This window comes from Gopherus flavomarginatus, chromosome 1 (assembly GCF_025201925.1).
Source record: "Gopherus flavomarginatus isolate rGopFla2 chromosome 1, rGopFla2.mat.asm, whole genome shotgun sequence".
NCBI lineage: Eukaryota > Metazoa > Chordata > Testudines > Testudinidae > Gopherus > Gopherus flavomarginatus.
The window spans coordinates 364,483,095-364,498,593 of record NC_066617.1 but is presented as its reverse complement, the minus strand read 5'-3'; the positions used below and the strand labels follow the sequence as shown (position 1 = coordinate 364,498,593).

Here is a 15,499-nt window from a genome sequence, read left to right as displayed (position 1 = left end):
GTGAAGGTGATTAGCCACTGAAACCAACTCCCAAAGGAAGTGGTGGATTCTCCATCTTTTGATGTCTTCAGATCCAGACTGGCTGCCTTTCTGCCTTCGCCAAACACAAGTTTAACTTTGCTCAAACACAAGTTAACGGGCTCAGTAGGGAGGTAACTGGGTAAAATGTAATGGCGTGTGATAGACAGGAGGGCAGAGTAGAGGATCTAAAAGTACCTTTTAGCCTTAAACTCTATATAAGATGTTATGCACTAAATGTCCGGGTGTGTCTTCCTGTCCCCATTCTCCCGTATCATTGCTGGGCTGCGGTACCAGGAATAGGGGGCGGGAGGAGGTGATCCCTTATGTCTCACTATCCCCAGAAGTGGTGCTGAGACCAGCCGCCACTGCGTGTGGTGCCACCACGTGTCCCTGGCTGCCCAACAACATGGCACAGGCTGGCCGGGGCTCTCACGCCTGCTGCACTGAAGCACACCCTAACCATGGGGTCTGTCTCTCATCCCCAGTGCGCCAGTACGCGGACATCTGCCTGTTCAACACTGCTCAGTACAAGTGCCCCGTGGCTGTGGAGGAGGCAGAGTGAGTATGCCCACTTGCTTCCTTTGGTGGCATCACGCTGTGCTCGTCTCCAGAGACCAGGCCACATCTCGCCGTGCTGGGGCTCTCCACTGAGCCCAAGGTTAGCAGGGGAGCTCAGATTTTTATGGTTCTCGTCTGCTTCCTACAAGCTTGAGGACCATAAAAGAACCGATCTCCAGGATTATGCAAAACTGGTCTCTTCTGACTCACAGCCCTGCGCCCCCTGTGTGCGCCAGAGTCAGAGCAGCTGAGTTTACTTACGTAAATAAAGCTTATGTGGTGGGGTGAAGGAGAGAAAGAACTGATTGGCTAGACCAGGGGTGGGCAAACCTTTTGGCCTGAGGGCCACATCGGGGCACAAATGTATTTAGGGCTGGGTAGTGAAGGCTGTGCCTCCCCAAACAGCCTGGCCCCCGCCCCCATCTGCCCCCTCCCACTTCCCGCCCCCTGACTGCCCCCCTCAGAACCCTCAACCCATCCAAATCCCCTGCTCCTTGTCCCCTGACTGCCCCCTCCCAGGACCCCCTTCCCCTATCCAATCCCCCTGCTCCCTGTCCCCTGACTGCCCCAACCCCTATCCACACCCCCGCCCCCTGACAGCCCCCCCAGGACTCCCACCCCCGATCCAACCACCCTCTGCTCCTCGTACCCTGACTACCCCTCCCGGGACCCCCCCCATAACTGCCCCCCGAATCCCATCCCCTCATCCAACCCCTCCGTCCTGACTGCCCTCCCGACCCCTATCCACATACCCCCTGACAAGCTCCCTGGGACTCCCACTCCCAACCCTCCCTGTTCCCCATCCCCTGACCGCCCCCCCAGAACCTCCACCCCATCCAACCACCCCCTGCTCCCTGAGTGCCCCTCAGGACCCCCCGCTCCCTTATCCAACCCCTCCCCCGCCACTCCCCACCCCCTTACCAGCAGCAGGAGCTCACAGCCACGCCACCTGGCCAGAGCCAACTGCACTCCCCATGCTGCCTAGCAGGACCGGCGGGCCAAAGCACGACCCACATGGCGGCATGGCTGTGGGGGAGGGGGGAAAGTGAGGGAGGGGCCGGGGACTAGGCTCCTCAGCTGGGAGCTCAGGGGCTGGGCAGGACGGTCCCATGGGTCAGATGTGGCCCAGGGGCTGTAGTTTGCCCATGTCTAGTCTAGACAAACTGCCAATTAACCAGAGAGACAGGCGAGACTTCTCTTTAGCGCAAAGGGTTCTGGGTCAAGAAGCCCTCTATAAATCCTCTGACTCTCTCCCAGCTATGGAGTCAGAGTTGTGGGGCTCGGGAGGAAGGCCTGTTCTGAGGCATAGGAAGAACTTTGACTTGGTAAATGGAGTGATGTGATGTGATGTGATGGAAAGGGATCCGCTGTTGTTCTTTTGGTTTTTGGTTTTTTTAAAAGGAAATGTTGGCACCGTTTCTTTTCCCCCCTCTGAACTTGGGCCCGCTGATTTGCCATGGCTTTACTGCTTTTCACTCTGGTCGGTCATGTTCCGAGTCCAGGATCTTTAATGTTGCTGGTGTATAAAGACCCCAGCTTGACTTGTAAGGCCCAGCCTGAGTTTGGTGGAGAAACATCTCTTGACTTGTGATCTGGAGTCCTTGAGACAAGAAACAGGGAGGCCCCACGGTGGTATTTTTAGAACGTCCCTGTAAATAGCACTGGATGCGTATAGTGCTGTTGCATTGCCATGTCGTGACACGGCTCAGAGTTGTGATATTCCATCACCCCTGGGGAGGAGGCATCAATATGCCGTGGAAAGCTGCAAACGTTGTAACGCAGCGTCAGTGCTGCACACAACAGAGCGATTCTGCTCTGCTTGGGGCCATGGCAGCCTTTGTTTCGACTGGCTTTTGATCACATCTCAAAACTCAGAGTGAAACGCAGTCAAAACGACTGAGCATTACATGGCTCCTGCCTGAAATCTCTTGGTTAGCTGGCAACTTGCTCCGAGTTCCCTTGAAAGATGGGGGGTCGTAGGTGAATTTCAGCTTTCAGGTGTTGGCAGGAATCTGCAGCGAACACCGTATCTTGCGATTGTCCTGTGAAGGGTGAGATGGGCATGTTCAGAGCCCCATGGGTAGTTCTTGCATAAGGATTTCACTGTGTCACAGAGAGGAAGCCACGTCCCAGCTCCACAACCACCGTGATGGTGTCAGGCATTCACATGACCTCCAGTGGGATTTGCCGCTGCATTGTGCTTCAGATGCTTTCCTTTCTCCTAGAGAGATGGGAGTTCTAGGACCTGATGGGGAGGTGCGGGTGTTGGTTTGGTCCCATGTTACCTTAGTTTCATTCTCCCACGTTGTTGTCCTCAGTGATGTGGTGGCTCCGAGTTCAACGTTCTGCAAAGTCTACACGCTGACCCCCTTTCTCGCCAACAACCGGGAGAAGCGGGGCCTGGCCCTGGATGGGAAGCTTAAACATGAAGACACCAATCTGGCTTCCAGCACGTTGTGAGAGCTCCTTCCTCCCTGCCTTGCATGTCTGAGTGGTTTGTTTCTCCCAGCAATGCAGCTGGGTCACCTAAAGAATGACCATCGTGAAGAATCTCTGTGCTACTAAACACCAGCTGAGGCGCCAGTCCTGCAGAGCACTTGGTCTTAACTCTAAGTACACGAGTAGCCCTGTTGATGTCAATACCAGTTGGCTTCAGTGGGGCTGCCCGTGGGCTAAACATGTGCTCAAGTGCTTTGCTGCATTGGGGTTGGAACCTCAGTGTTGGCACCAGGATCAGATGTCGTAGAAGTGAGACATTTAAAAGTGCCCTGGCCAGGGCCCTGTTGGATACCCTGTAGGGGCAGTACTGTAGTGCCTGCCTGCCTTTCAAGGGATGGCATGGGAGACCTAATAGTAGCGCTTTCTATTGCTAATTTCTGGGATTCTAAAAAGATGATTGCAAAAACTTTCACACCTGGCTGCTTAAAGGTAGACACCACCCCCCAAATGCCACTCTAGGTCCCCACAATGGATTGAGGAGCCTGCGCACCCAAGTTTGAAAACTTCTGCCAAAGTCCTTAGCTAGTCACTCTGGGTGGGATTCACAAAGGTATTTAGGTGCCTAACCCCCTGGCTTTCACTTTCTATTGATTTTCCTTTGTGTGTGTGTCTCTTTCCTTCCATTATCAGAGGAGAGCCTGGGAGAGCCTCTGGGATGGTTAGAGTGAGGAGCCCATTTTCACTCCCAAAACTGTTTGGCTGATTTTCACTTCACCTATTTGTTGCGGGTGAAAGGGGTGTAATTTTCCAAATTTGACATCCCTTCCCAGTTAGACTAACAGATGTATTGGAGCATAAGCTTTCGTGGGTGAATACCCACTTCGTCAGAGGCATGCACAGACGTATTCACCCACGAAAGCTTATGCTCCAATACTTCTGTTAGTCTATAAGGTGTTACAGGACTCTTTGTCGCTTTTTACAGATCCAGACTAACACGGCTACCCCTCTGATACTTCCCAGTTAGTCACTTTTCCCTTTTAAATATGTGACATTTCAAAATGTTGCCTGATTCCCTGAGGAAACTGCTGCCATTTTTCAAAACTGTGGTGAGGTTTGGAGAGTTGGGAGATGGCCTCGTATTGTGAGTCTGTGTTTGGGTACTTTGTGGGGAAGGGGAGCTACTATTTTCACCTGGGTCTAATACAAATTCCTGGCAGTCGTTTCCTTACAAATCCCTCATCTGTTCTTGCTTCTAGACTAAGAGATGGAGCCAATAAGGAGATCCTGGGAATCATTGTCTCGTATAAAGTGAAAGTGAAGCTGGTGGTGTCTCGGGGAGGGTGAGTATCTTCTTACTTCTGCAGCCAATCGCAGCCAGGAAAAATCAAACCAACCTTTCCTTTGCCACAAATGAAGGCAAGGGCGACTTGCTGCAAATTTATCCAGTCACTTAGAGCTCTGCCTTCATAGACCACGCTCTCCTGCACATGGTCACACCCTATGACCACGCCCTTCATCACATGGTCACAGCCCATGGCCACACCATCCATCACATGGCCATACCCCATGGCCACACCCTCTCACACTTGGCTGTGCCCCCATGGCCACACCCTCCAGCACATGGCCATGCCCCCAAAGTTTGAGAAAGAAGCTGCAGGGAGCTTTCAAACATTCATGAAGGAAGAAACTTTTGAGGTGTTTTTTACGTTGAGGGTTTGTTGAATCTTCTTTTGTTTGGCCCTGAATCGGGATAATGTTCACAGGGCTGGGCTATCGGCTCCTTGCTTTGGCCTAACAACGTGCTGGTTAACTCTCTGCATGGCCGCCCAATACATGCTCTGAGTGATGTGGTCGCCGCTCCACACGGCCCCTTCATTTAAGTACGCTGTAGCCTGCAGTGATGCTTGTGCTGCTCCAAACCTCACTCTCCTGGCTGGAGCAGCTCCGGCTCTAATGCAGGTGAATCTGGATGGGTGGCAGTGTTTGCTTCTAGTGACTTTGGTGAGCTTTGGCTCAAACCCTCAGTGCCTTTCCTCTGCGGATCTCAAAGCACTTTACAAGCACTGGTTAATTCTCTGAGCAGCTTGCCCAGGGCCATGCAGTGAATCAATGGCAGAGCCAGATATGGAAGCTAAGAGTCCCGATTTCTCATCAACAGCTCCTCTTCCCTCAGTCTGGTGTGTGCTCTCTGCTGCTGCTGTTTGGCTGAGCCTTGAACTGAGTCAGGTGACAATCACCCCTTGATTCTGACTGCAGCTGGGGAGAAGGTTTTGGAGGCAGGTGTTTATGGCTGGAGTTAAGCGTTCTGTAGCCTAGACTGGCAAAGCCCCAAAACATCCTGCCAGCTGGCCAGAAGGCTTAGCTTTGCCAGCAACCTTGGCTGCCAGAGAATGGCACCTGACAAAAACTTCATTCAGTCTCAGTACTTCCCGAGTGGGAGGGCCAGGGGGAAGGGGTGAGGACTGTAATGATTTCTTCAGAGATGTCAGTGGAAGAGGGTTTGGTGCAGGCTCCTTAAAGGCAGGCTGGAGGCTGAGCACAGGCCTGCTGTGTAGTGGTGAAAAATCGGAGGCATTCTGGGACTTGTAGTCCCAGGGAGTATTAGAACTATAGGCTAAGAGCAAGGCCTGCTGGGAAAGGGGGCGAGATTATGAGGACCCTCTCCCCTAGTATGGGGAGTGGCAAGACTAGCAGCTGCATGCAGCTCAAGCAGCTGCAGGGAAGTGATGTGATGAGGCCTTGTTGGTGCTGATTAGATCCCACAGACAGGCGGGCTCAGCAAATGACAGCCAGGGGGAGATGCTTAGCCGCTACAGGACGGCACAACAGAGCAGCCACTGGGGACATGTGCTGGGAGAGACGTGGCTCAGAAACCCACCCATGCATGGCTCCAGGGAGCTGCCCGGTGGAGGAGACCTGACTCCAACCCCCCGCCCCCCTTGGCAACCCCATGATCTTTAGGGAGCTCTCAATGGGGCCGATGAATGCTGGGTACTTGCTGGTCTCAGTCACTATCGGGGTGTGGGCTCCTGATGGGTTGGCCCAGACTGCTGTTTTCTCCAATGGGAGACAGGCTCCTTGGCTGGAGCTTTGCCTTCTGATCTGGAACTAGTCTCTGTTGCTCCTTTTACTAAACCATCTCCCAGCTCTGCTCTTACCCCCGTGTCCCACGTATTTGAGCCCGGCCCCTCCTTGCAGGCTCTGATCTAGCCTCAGGTTTGAGCCCGTTTCCTGGCTAACTCTTCCCTCGGCAGCCTGGGCCCTAATGCCACGCTGTGCGCATCGCCTGTGCCCTGCCTCTGTCTTCGTGCCAGGCTGAATGCTCAGATTCTCAGCCCTAGTGCTGGACACAGACATCCATAATCTCCGTCCCAAATCCATCCCTTCCCACCTGTGGGGCAGGACCTGACTGAGAGGGGCCAACTCAGGTGAGCTCCCAGCGCAATGGCTCCTCCCCAGGTAGAGGCGTGAGGTATCTCGGCTTGTAGGGAGGAGGCCTCACTTATCCGCTGTGCAGCCTTCCCCTGACGTTATCTGCTGACATCCTGCTACTGGGTCCTGGCAAGTCACAGGACAGGATCCTTTGATGGGCAGGCACCACTGAAAGACTTGGTCCTGCCTCTGTGCAGGGGCTGGTCTAGGTAACCTCTCAAGGTCCTTTCCAGTCCTGCATTTCTATGATTCTACCAGCTGCCTGGTGAGAAAGGCTGGTTGTTATGTCCTATCTCTAGCCCCCACTTCCCCAGTTCCTCCTCAGGTCCTGCAGCACCCCACAAACTGCTCTGCGGGTTCCCACAGACATGGCAGGAAGCAGCACATGTCACCAAGAGGCCTGCTTGAGAGGGGTATAATGTGGACTCCCAGCAGGACCTGGGCTAGACACCCATATTCACATGTAGCTCAGGGTGATGTAATCAAGCCAGGGGCTGTGGAGCTGGGAGCTGATTTCGGGCCTTGTTCCTGCGTTCAGACCTGTTGGCTGCCTGTGCTTTTGTTTTTTTGAAACTGGTGACTAATTCTCTTGTCTCCTTTGAACTATGCCAGCCTGCTGGGAGATCTTGCATCCAGGTAACGCTTTCCAGCTCGGCCCGCTCTGGCGGTGCCACCCAGACACCAGCAGCCCAGCTTTTTCATGCATGATATTTCAGACCCCTCTGTGGTTCGCCTCACCTTGGTCACTCCTCTCCAGCTTTTCATTCGCCCACTTCATCTTTTCTTTTTCCTTCTATTCCTTCTCCACCCACACCCCAGCATGTCTTCCCGGCTTCCCCACCGGAGGAAGATGACAAACTCTGCAGCTAAACCATTCATTTGATTCCTTATTTGCTGCCTTTATCAATCCCTAGACTGGGAGGCGTTGCCCTCTGTTGGTTCAGGGCCATTGGCTATATAACTGCAGGATCATTGTAAGAATTAAATTTACCTGTCAGGGCGTATTGTATCTGTCACTTAGGCCTTTTACTGACGTACTGTTAGATGCTCTGCGCCAGTAGGAGCTGTGCCTAGGGGTTGCAGAATGAGGCGAGCCACGGGTGAGGGGAAGAGCTCGGAGACACTCACTATGTGCTCGTATGGCAAACCAGCAGGTCTCTGAGCTGCTGTCTTGTTCTTCAGCATCTCTGCTGTCGTTTAAAATCTCTCCTCCATTGTTTTCAGTGGTGCTGCAGCTCTGTCAGTCCCAGCAGATGAGAGACACAGGGTGGGTGAGGTAATTACTTATATTGGACAAACTTCTGTTGGTGAAAGAGACCAGCTTCCGAGCGCCTCAGAGCTTTGTGTAAAAAGCTCGTCTCTTTCACTAACAGGCGTTGGTCCACTAACAAATATTACCTGACCTGCCTTGTTTCTGTCATTTAAAAACAGTCAGTCTCTGGCCAGGTCTGCACTACAGACAAACACTGGTAAAACTAAGTCGCTCCAGGGTGTGAAAAATCCACAGCCCTGAGCGACGCAGTTCCAGCAACCTGCCCCCTCGATGTAAACAGCTGGCGACAGGAGAGCTTCTGTCAACATACCCACCGCCTCTTGTGGGGATGGACTGACTGACTGATGGGAGAAACTCTGCCATGGGTGTAGTAGCATCTTCACAAAAGTGCTCCAGCAGCAGTGGGGAATCTGTGAGGGGGGCTGGATTTATCCAATCAATTGTTCTCTACCAATAGGCCACCAAGAAAGATTTGCTGCTGCTGTGGCAGGAAAGTCTTTCCACAGAGCCAGTCTCAGCAAGTGACTAACCACAAAGCTCTTTGGAGCCCAGGGAAGGGAGGTGAAAGAAGAAGAGGGAGGGAGCCAAGTGGAACTGATGTTCTGCCAACGCAGTGGTGCTGAGCCACAAAGAATGGAAACCGATATTTCAGTGAGAATAAACAAATGCTGCTCAGCCGGCGGGGCTGGAATTCCCTTTCATCCCGGGCCATGAATTTCAATTTGTCTCTCTACCTAAGTCTGTAGAAAGATGTTTTCCAGATGGTTGTTTAATTTGCAACTAATTAGAGTCCATTTTGCAAATGTCCCAGACATCCAAAAGATAAACTGCAGAGTTTGTCAGTACAGTGCAGAACTAGTCAGTTTTGTGCAACCTTCTTGTCGCATCCTTTTCTCTGTCGTCCTTTCCTGGCCTTCCCTGTCAATCACCACCTGGCCCGTTACATTGCACATTCTGCAGGCTCTGACTTGTGTACCTGTGCTGGGAGGAATTGGCTTTAATGAGGTGGAGGATAACTGGCGCTAATTATGGGGACCATGCAAGGGCATGAATCGAGTCTTTCCATTCAGAAATGGGGATGTCACACAGCGTGATGGCTTTATCACTTATTAAACTCTGCCTCACACACATGACATAGGACAGTGAGAGGACCCTTGTGCCAGCTACAGCCTGTCCAGACACAACGGCCTTTAAACAAGAGATAGAAATCACAACTAAAGCCAGCATTTACCTCCTGCTGGGTAAGCTGACAAAAACATGTTCCCAGGCTGAGTGCAGACTGACTGCCTGGATTGTCCTTCTGCTCCTGGCTTGACGTGTGACACGACTGATTGCTGCTTGCTGTCTGTATGATTTTTCCACCTTGCTCAGTAGCCCGTTATCACATGCCTCAAGGTGTGGCTTAGTATGGCTCAGAGGCTCAATGCTGCAGCGAGAGGCACTCGAGGTAGAGCAGCTACAACGCATGCGTTTATGCGTTGGACGTGTTTCTGAGATGGAGGGTTTGAATTATGTCCCCTTCTCAGACAATCTCCCTCTCCACCATTGAAACCAGCTTCTCTCCTGTTATTTCATGATGGGGAATGGATGGCTGCTCGGGTTAGTAACAGAGAGAGCACCTGGCGTCTTGTGGCTGCCAATTCAGATTTAGCAGTGCTCAAGAGCTGCTACCACCCGGCAGCTGTGCGTTGGCCAGGTGTAGGCAGCAGGTGGCCTCAGTCCACTCCATCAGAGACAGGTAGCCACAAAGCTGTTCTCACATTTGGCTCATTGTTGGCAGCTTTTGGTGGAGAGGCCACGGATTGAACGGGTCCCTGCGCCTGATCTCCCCTCTCACTCGCAGAGGTGAGCAGTGTGGGGGAAACCGGCTCAGTCTCTGCTGACCCCATATTTATGCTGTGGCTAAGCCAGATGTCAGTCGGCAAGGCTAGCTCCTTGCCCCGGCACTGAAAACAAGCCTGACCGAGCCATCCTTGTTTTCACGGGGCCTGCAGCTAATCTGAGAGTAAACTGGCAGCAGCGAGCTTCTCTGACTCTAGCCAAATGGAGAAGTTCCTAAAATAGAAATGCAGAGCTCAGCTTTCCAAGTCTCTCCCCCTTCTGCCCCCACAGCTGTTGCACATGCTTTTAGGGAGATGACTGGCAATTCACGTCCAGGAGTAGGGCTCTCCGGCCGTTATAACCGACAAGGCCACTGAGCCTGCTAGAGGAAGGGTAGTGAGGAGACACAATCATTTCAGGGGTATAATGCTGTTCTCATTAGCTCCAACTTTACTCCTTGAGACTCCATTGACTTCAGTGTGCACGTGTCAGCCTGTAGCTTAGTATCGCCTGGAGCATAGCTACTACAGTGATAGGTGCTCCGCTGACTTCAGTGGAGTCCTGCCTGCCTTAGAATCATAGAACATCAGGGTTGGAAGGGACCTCAGGATGTCATCTAGTCCAACCCCCCTGCTCAAAGCAGGACCAACCCCAACTAAATCATCCCAGCCAGGGCTTTGTCATGCCTGACCTTAAAAACCTCTAAGGATGGAGATTCCACCACCTCCCTAGGGAACCCATTCCAGTGCTTCACCACCCTCCTAGCGAAACATGGGTGTGAGAGGAGAATCGAAATGGCGACTATAAATCCAGGATCAAAGTGTGCAGGATTTACACTGATGTCACAGGGAGCAGAATCTGGCCTCCACGCCAGATGACACGCCTCTTTTGCAATTGGAAAAACACTTCAGTTTGTTAGGGCCCTCAAAATACTCAAACCCGCCAGCAGGTGGCGCCAGAGAGCTGCTGTCAAAGCCAGCTCTGGTCAGCAGTGTCATGTAGACAGACTGCACTGCTCAGTGTCCACACCACATGCTTCAGGGCTGGGGCCTGCTCTGTGGGCATCAGTGGCAGAAGGTCAGTGGGGGGCAGGAATCGGGCTCTTCCCAGGGCCGGAGAAAGTATTTAATTAAAATAGCTGCAGTGTCATTCTGGAGCCAGCTACCAAAGCCCCCGCAGGCCTGGTCGCCCTCATGCATCGCTTCTCATCCCGGTCTGTTTCAGTGACGTTGCGGTGGAGCTGCCTTTCACACTGATGCACCCCAAGCCCAAGGAAGAGCCCTTGCACCGGGATGGTGAGTTTCCCCCTTTTCTAGTGCCCTCTTGGCTTTGGGACGTGCTCTGCTGTTGTGAACCAAGCCTGGTGGGCAGGGATGTCGCTGGCTGGGTTTGTTAGATACAGAACTGGCCTGTGCTGGAACTGAGATTTCAGACACTGCTTGTGTTCGAAAAGGAGTCTGTGTAAACACTTAACAAGCAGAATACTGCGGGGAGGGGAGGGGTCAGATTAGTAGCCGCTGAAAGTCCCATAGTGTGTGGGCTCCTGCTGGTCCTGCACACCCTGGAATTGCCTAGATACCATGTCGCATGTGCGGTGACACAGCTGCAAATATCCCTTTCCCCGTGTAAATGGTGCAGTAGATGTGGTCCAGGTCCTTCATCCTTCTGAGGCAGATACACTGACCTCCATGTGGATTGCCACAGAAGGACTAGCTGGCTGCTCCATGTGGGTGGGAAAGAGCCGTGGTTCTCTTTACATGTTGATTCCAGTATTATGGCTAAAGTATCCTCTCCCCAATGCTGCCATAGAATCCATAGGCCTGGAAGGGACCTCGAGAAGTCAGCTGGTCCAGTCCCCTGCACTCATGGCAGGACTAAGTATTATCCCATGCCATGTATGGGTTGATTGCCACTCTTCACCCCAGAGATGGCTGCATTTCAGTCCTGGTCTGGTGCATTTGAGGCCAAATCCCATTCCCATTGATTTCCAAAAGGAGTTTTGTCCAAGCAAGGCTGGCAGGATTGTGCCCAGAGCTTGTGGTGCTGTAGGATGAAAGAAACTGTGTAACAGTTATTTAAATTATTTTGTCAAGTAACTAACCCTGTGCAATAATTCCCTGTGTTTAGTTCCAGAGAATGAAGCTCCCATAGATACAAATCTCATAGAGCTTGATACAAAGTAAGCTAAAATCATCCCAGGGCCTATATGGGAATGTTGAATCATTTGCATATGAACTCAATCAGTGATCAACTCATTTGCATGTAACTCAATAACCAGCTAACTCATCTAGACGTAATTCGGTCAATATCATTTTCATGTAACAGTCAATGATTAACTCGTGCACGTAACGTTTAATGCATGGGGTTTCTTTTCTTTCTTTTTGGCATGATAACCATCTTGCATGTGTTTTGCAACAGGAAAAGCACAGTAAGAAACCACCTTCTCTGTCTCTGAGTTGTATTTTGCTCTGTTGCATCCATGTCATTGTGTTGTCACAGCTGCACCTCACACAGTGGAATCTGGGTTTAGTGAGTGTTGCTTGTGGGAGACGTTACGTTCTATGGATCAAACCATAGGCCACCCTTGGGTGCTTAAAACTGAATCCATATTTAGCCACCTAATGTTAAGGGTGGCCTGATTTTTCAGAGGGGCTGAGCGTCTCCAGCAGCTCTCATGGACTTCACGGAGTCCAGCCCCTACTGTTGGAGGCAACCCAGGCACAAGTCAGATGCTAACGGACACATTTTCAGAAGTGGCCACTGATTTTGGGTGCCTCAAATTTTGGGGTAACATGACGTGGCACCACCAAGCCCCTGGCTCCTCAAAGAGGCACATGCAGCTCTTGTTGCCTTCAGCCTGTTAGAAACCCAGTCCTGGCACTGTGGAGACCTGGCTTCTCCGTACAATGTGATTCAGGGAGCTCGCTCTCACGTGGCCTGACGCGCCACATCACTCCTTTTAACAGAATTCCACTGTGCTGTCCACCTCAGCATGAAAATGTGTTTAATTTGGGGACTAGATCAAAGCCGTTTCCCAGCTGTGTCATGAGATGGTAAATTCTCCATGCAGAATGGAAATTCAGGGCTCTCTTCATCAGACCATGTCTGGTACCTGTCCGCTGGAAACGCTTCCTAGTTTTTTCTGCCTTCCCTGCGCCTTATTGCATATTCCACGTCCCCTCCACCCTATCTAGCAAATTGGTAGCGTGGAAGTGAAAGCAGCTGTATTGATGATACTGAGTCTGTGTCACTCTGTAGGGATCTGCTTCTATCCACCCCTGTGGTACTTGGAGCCCCCAACCCCGCTGGAATTGTGTGATCCAGTTCCAGTAATAAAGCTTTGAGTTGACAATTCACAGGAAGTACCTTTATTCTCCAAAGGCTGATGGGCTTTTTAACCAAAGGAAGTACATCCTGTACGCTGTGCTCAATGTCACTATACACCCCTACTATGCTAATGCTTCCCTAAGTCTAAGCAGTACAGTAGAGCTGGAAGGAGGAGCCACCGCATCATCCAGGTGTCCCCTGGTCCTGGGTGTCCAGTGCACCTTCTAAGCTAAGGTATGATGCAGAAATCCCCCATGTACCCATGTGCCAGCTGCACTGGTTTGTGTCGGTCAGTGGTTTGCGTCCACCTGTCTCGGACACATCCTCTCGCAGCGGCTGAAGAGAGCGGACAACGCTAGCTCGATCGATTTCTGTGTGTTAACACAAAATCAACCCCCTTTAAACAGGCCTAATCTGCCCAGCAAGAGGAAAGCTAACGCTCTGCCTAGCAACTCAGCCCTGATTATTTTTATAGCAAGCGTCATCTTGCATCACCCAAATTTCTTCATCCCCCGGCCCTCTCTACATGCTACACAGTTCCTGATGAAAAGACTCCTTCGTTCCTCTTCAGCCCTCAGTTATGAGGGTGAAAAAAGCCCAGAGGATTAAAAGGGTTCAGGGGGTGATCTGGGAGCAGAGATCAAAACCTTGGGCCCAAACAACTCCAAACTTTGGGAGTTATTTGAAACTCAAACGCTGCGGGTTCAGACCATGGTTAGTTGGCAGGTGCCAGTATCTCCTTTTGCTGTGCCTAGGGTAACTCCCCCACTAAAAATCACTCTGGGCTCGCTGGGAGAACCAAGAGGTGACTAGACCTCTGTCTGTGGCTTTGATGTCAACCTCTCTCTCTCAGATCCTGCTCCCTTGCACAATACGATGGCGTGAGGTTGTTTCCAGCTGTGATGTCTCACTTGGTGCCTGGCAGGACCGGCCCTCGCAGAGCCTGTACTGAGCAGCGACGGCCTCTGAGGTTCTGATCATGGCAGAAGGCGCCTTTCAAATCCTTTGCTTCTGTAACCGACATCTGATCCACACTCCCCACCCCTTACAAAACATAACTGCTGACCAGTTGTTTCTTTAGCTCAAGAGGTTTCTGCTGTGGTGAGGATAGGATCCCCATAGCCCTAAATTCAGCTGGCCCCACAGGATGCCCTATATATACTACGTCTGCCCCTCTCTGCTCCCTCTGGCACGCATTTCTCAGTGGCTGCTTCTGCTTGCCACTCCCTCGGCCCCTTTTTCCCCACAGCGAACCCAATAACAGCAGAGACCAAACGAGCCTTCCCAACTTGTATGATCAGGTGAGGCCAGAGCCAGCACGGGCACCAGGGGATGCCGTTGCCTCCCACCTGTTCCACTGTAACCTTCTCCTTGTGTCTTCTGCCAGTGATGACGACATTGTGTTCGAAGACTTCGCCCGACAGAGACTGAAGGGCATGAAAGACGACAAGGAGGAAGACGAGGAGGGGACAAACTCGCCGCAGCTGAATGACAGATAAACGGGATTCTTTTAACTAGTTTTGTTTGTTTCCAGTAACATCTCTGCAGTAGGCTTCTTATATTTTGTATGATTTTTTTTTCTACATGTACCGGGAGCCTATGGATCACCCAGATGGTGACGGCAATTATAACCTTACAGCTGTGCCATGTTATCACTGTGCATCTAGCTACCTATGCTGAAGTCTCGTCAGCTGTCTCGAGAACGAGCACAGGGCGGTGGGCCAGATCCCAAGGGGAACTGCAGCAATCAGGTGTCACCGACGCTCAGCACCCCTTAGGATTTGGCCCCCCTCTAGTCCCTAGCCCTGTTTTCACTCTGGAGCAGCTGCTCTCAGCCTTTCGTATGATCTGCATCTTTTATGCATTTTATATAATCCACACAAGACAAATCTTTGTTACAGGGGTGGGAGGAAGGGGTGGGGCGGACAACGCCTGTGAAAGGGGTTTATTTTCTAGGCAAATTGTTTTCACTGCAGATGGGACAGTGTATAAAGTGGGCACAGTGCTAAACCCTGGCTGGAGAACAGTTGTGACGCCAATCTGCTGACCGCACTGAGTCCTGGGCTATGACCCGCCCTCCCTGCGGTTCACAGCCTATTGGCAAAGCAGGCCGGTCTGTGCATGGCTCATCTGGGCCAAGAGCCTTGCCGACCGTTAGCACAGAGCCCAAGCCCCAACCTCAGCACTGTTGGCCCCCAGCCCCTGTCCCTCACCTTGCTGGCTGATGGCAAGGATCTCCCTCGCTCGAGGGCAACTAGACTCCCCAGTGTGGGTCCCATGCTGGCCCTGCTTTGACCCCTGTACTCCCACCAGGATCCTAGCCCCACACAGGGTCTTGCAGGAAGTGGGGGAGGACTGGCTGGGCCAGGGCGCTCCTGCTGGCCACTCAGGGAGGCTGTGCAGAGCCCCCTGTTAGCTGCAGGCAGGGCTGGACAAGGGTTGCTGCCTGAGGGAAACATCCCCTTACGTGATCCCTGCCAATTCCAGTCAGCTCCTACAGAGCCAGGAGAAAGGGGCCGCTAGGGGATCGACCTCACTATCTTAGTTTCTTCTGCAACACACTGCCCCCCTAGTCCGGCGTGTTTAGAGGAGGTATGACAGGAAACGGTTTTTGTGTCCGTCACCAGA

At 52.2% G+C, this 15,499-nt stretch overlaps 1 protein-coding gene across 4 annotated transcripts in view; it reads left to right on the top strand.

The window, feature by feature from the left end:
- The window catches only part of ARRB1 (arrestin beta 1), a 192,346-nt gene extending 177,409 nt beyond the window's left edge, over nt 1-14,937 (top strand). For 2 of the 4 annotated variants that reach the window (XM_050938009.1, XM_050938160.1), the window contains 7 exons: nt 507-579; nt 2,898-3,035; nt 4,275-4,358; nt 7,063-7,086; nt 10,769-10,839; nt 11,672-11,723; nt 14,259-14,937. In XM_050938009.1, the coding sequence (XP_050793966.1) occupies nt 507-579; nt 2,898-3,035; nt 4,275-4,358; nt 7,063-7,086; nt 10,769-10,839; nt 11,672-11,723; nt 14,259-14,370 (554 nt within the window). In that variant the 3' untranslated portion in view covers nt 14,371-14,937. The remainder of the gene's footprint in view (nt 1-506; nt 580-2,897; nt 3,036-4,274; nt 4,359-7,062; nt 7,087-10,768; nt 10,840-11,671; nt 11,724-14,258) is intronic. The other 2 variants (XM_050938088.1, XM_050938248.1) reach the window with 2 other exon arrangements.
- The last annotated feature ends 562 nt before the right edge of the window (nt 14,938-15,499 follow it).